Source organism: Salvelinus sp. IW2-2015, unplaced genomic scaffold (assembly GCF_002910315.2).
Source record: "Salvelinus sp. IW2-2015 unplaced genomic scaffold, ASM291031v2 Un_scaffold1424, whole genome shotgun sequence".
In the NCBI taxonomy this organism is placed as follows: Eukaryota; Metazoa; Chordata; class Actinopteri; order Salmoniformes; family Salmonidae; genus Salvelinus; species Salvelinus sp. IW2-2015.
The window spans coordinates 181651-184180 of NW_019942899.1; the positions used below are offsets into that span (position 1 = coordinate 181651).

Here is a 2530-nt window from a genome sequence, read left to right on the forward strand (position 1 = left end):
GTGGGGGAAAAGAAAGAAAAAATCACAGACCATTGATTTGAAATGGGAATTCTGTTCTAGTAAATCTATTTCTATGAGAAAGAGAACCCAGTGGAGTTTAGTTTCTGGAAAAACCCAGTCAACATGTGGGCTGTGTGTATACGTATGCTGACCCAGACACAGGAGAAAACTGGGTTTGGACCAGTCCCTCGTTCCCGTTCTGCTAGTTGTTTATTCGCCTGGTTCCTCTGGGTCTTTTACCCTGCCCGATGCACAACCAGATTTATGGTGTGGTCTCTCTCTCTTTCTCTCTCTGTTTTTCTGTGTCTCTTTCTCTGTCACACACACCTGCATACATAAGCACGAGGAACAACCACAGGAACACACACGCACACACACACGCACGCACGCACGCACGCACGCACGCACGCACGCACGCACGCACGCACGCACGCACGCACACACACACACACACACACACACACCACACACACACACACACCACACACACACACACACACACACACACACACACACACACACACACACACACACACACACACACAAGGACCGCTGAAACAGAGCAGTATTCCGCCTACTGCTTTGCCCTAGTTTTTGTCAGGCCTGCAATCTGGAGGCCACACACTGCAAGGCTGTGTACGTGGCAGAGACTGCCAAATAAAGATCCAGCAGCTTGCCTCCACCCGAGGCTGTCAAGCGTGCCGTGAGGGCTGGTATTTAAGCAGCTTGTTCGGCAAGTCCTGTTCCATGTAGCCGTCAAATGAGCAGCCACTTACAAACACACATGCACGCACGCACGCACGCACACGCACACACAAACACACACGCACACACATTTCCCTTATCTTTTTCTCTCTATCTTTTCTCTCTCATTCTCTCTTCTCTTCTTACAGTACATATGCTGCAGACAGTATAGGCTTCTTCACCCACAGTATAGGCTTCTTCACCCACAGACCATTTACGTTTCCTAATCCCTAAACCCCCCCTTTTGCATGATTTATTTAGGTTGAATTGGATAAACACAATATGGCCGATACTGCCTGGCATCTCTGACCTCTGCAGTTTGTGTGTGTGGTTGTGAAAAAGTCCCCTCGTGTGTGTGTGTGTTGTGTGTGGTGTTGTGGTGTGTGTGTGTGTGTGTGTGTGTGTGTGTGTGTGTGTGTGTGTGTGTGTGGTTGTGTGTGTGTTGTGTGTGTGTGTGTGTGTGTGTGTGTGTGGTGTGTGTGTTGTGTGTGTGTGGTGGTGGTTGTGTGTGTGCAGTTCCCTCTAACCCCGGTGTCAGCACTTCTCTCCCTTAGTACCACGGCAGTCTTTTCGTCTTTATGAATAAATCGACTCACATTAACTCCTCTCCACCACGAGCAGCAAAACACCATGCAGCGTTTGTCCTTGTCCAACTGGGAATTTAAAATGTGTCCGAGCTTTGATATGATATAATCTCTGATGCTGTGATCGAAGTGGCGAGGAATTTTAAATACTGAGCCCAGCTGTTTCTTTCAATGAAATTCAATGAAATGAAACACTATTGAATTCCTCAGTGAGCTGTATTGAGAAGAAGTACATTTGTAAATGTTTGCCAAATATTTCTCTCCCTCTTAATATATATATATTTTTTTAAATGCTCTGTGTGTTGCTCTTTACAGATGCAGATTCTTGACAAGTTCCCAATCGAGGGAGGGCAGAAAGATCCCAAGAAGAGAATCATCCCATTTCTCCCAGGTGAGTCTCCATCATTTCTCCCTGTCCAGTCTCCATAATTTCTCCCAGGTCAGTCTCCATCATTTCTCCCAGGTCAGTCTCCATCATTTCTCCCAGATCAGTCTCCATCATTTCTCCCAGGTCAGTCTCCCATCATTTCTCCCAGGTCAGTCTCCATCATTTCTCCCAGGTCAGTCTCCATCATTTCTCCCAGGTCAGTCTCCATCATTTCTCCCAGGTGTGTCTCCATCATTTTTCTCTCCCTCTCTCCCTTTCTTCTTTTCTCCACACGTATAAAGTCTTTCACCCGACGATAAGCCTCTGTCAACCTCATTTCCCTTAACATCGAACCCGACCAACAGTCTAATCGATCCCTTGTCATAGATGGCCATAAGATCTAATGACATGACATTATCCATAGGGATTTATTGGGGTTTATAAGGAAGTAAAGTCTGACTTGAGGCAGACAGACACCGCCATGACAGTAAAGTCACCGATAGCGCTGACTCGGAAAGAAGTTACACCGCGTCAGTATCCTGTGTGTGTCAGTATCCTGCTCGTATCGACGCCCCTCCTAGTGTCGTTCATACATTATTCATCTGTCGGTCCATCCAGTTGACTGTCTCTCTGAGGTGCAGCAGCAGGCAGGTGCTGACAGTGTGTGTTTGTCTGATGTGGGAGTGAAAGACACAAAATGGAAAAAGAGATTGAGGAAGAGATGGTAGAACAGAGAGTGAGACAACACTCCTGCTGTGTTAGTGAGAGGCTTCTGTCTGTTTACTGTTTATGTTGATTAGGCTGTCTTAGAGCCTGATGGAGACCACATGCTCTC

General features: G+C 46.9%; 1 protein-coding gene across 1 annotated transcript in view; it reads left to right on the top strand.

Annotated features, from left to right (window-relative positions):
- LOC112070781 (SH3 and PX domain-containing protein 2A-like) overlaps window positions 1–2530 on the top strand; it is a gene marked incomplete at its 3' end in the record, with an annotated part of 106343 nt that overhangs the window by 63632 nt on the left and 40181 nt on the right. Inside the window, exon 3 of the mRNA XM_024138232.2 lies at window positions 1644–1719. Within this exon, the coding sequence (XP_023994000.2) occupies window positions 1644–1719 (76 nt within the window). The remainder of the gene's footprint in view (window positions 1–1643; window positions 1720–2530) is intronic.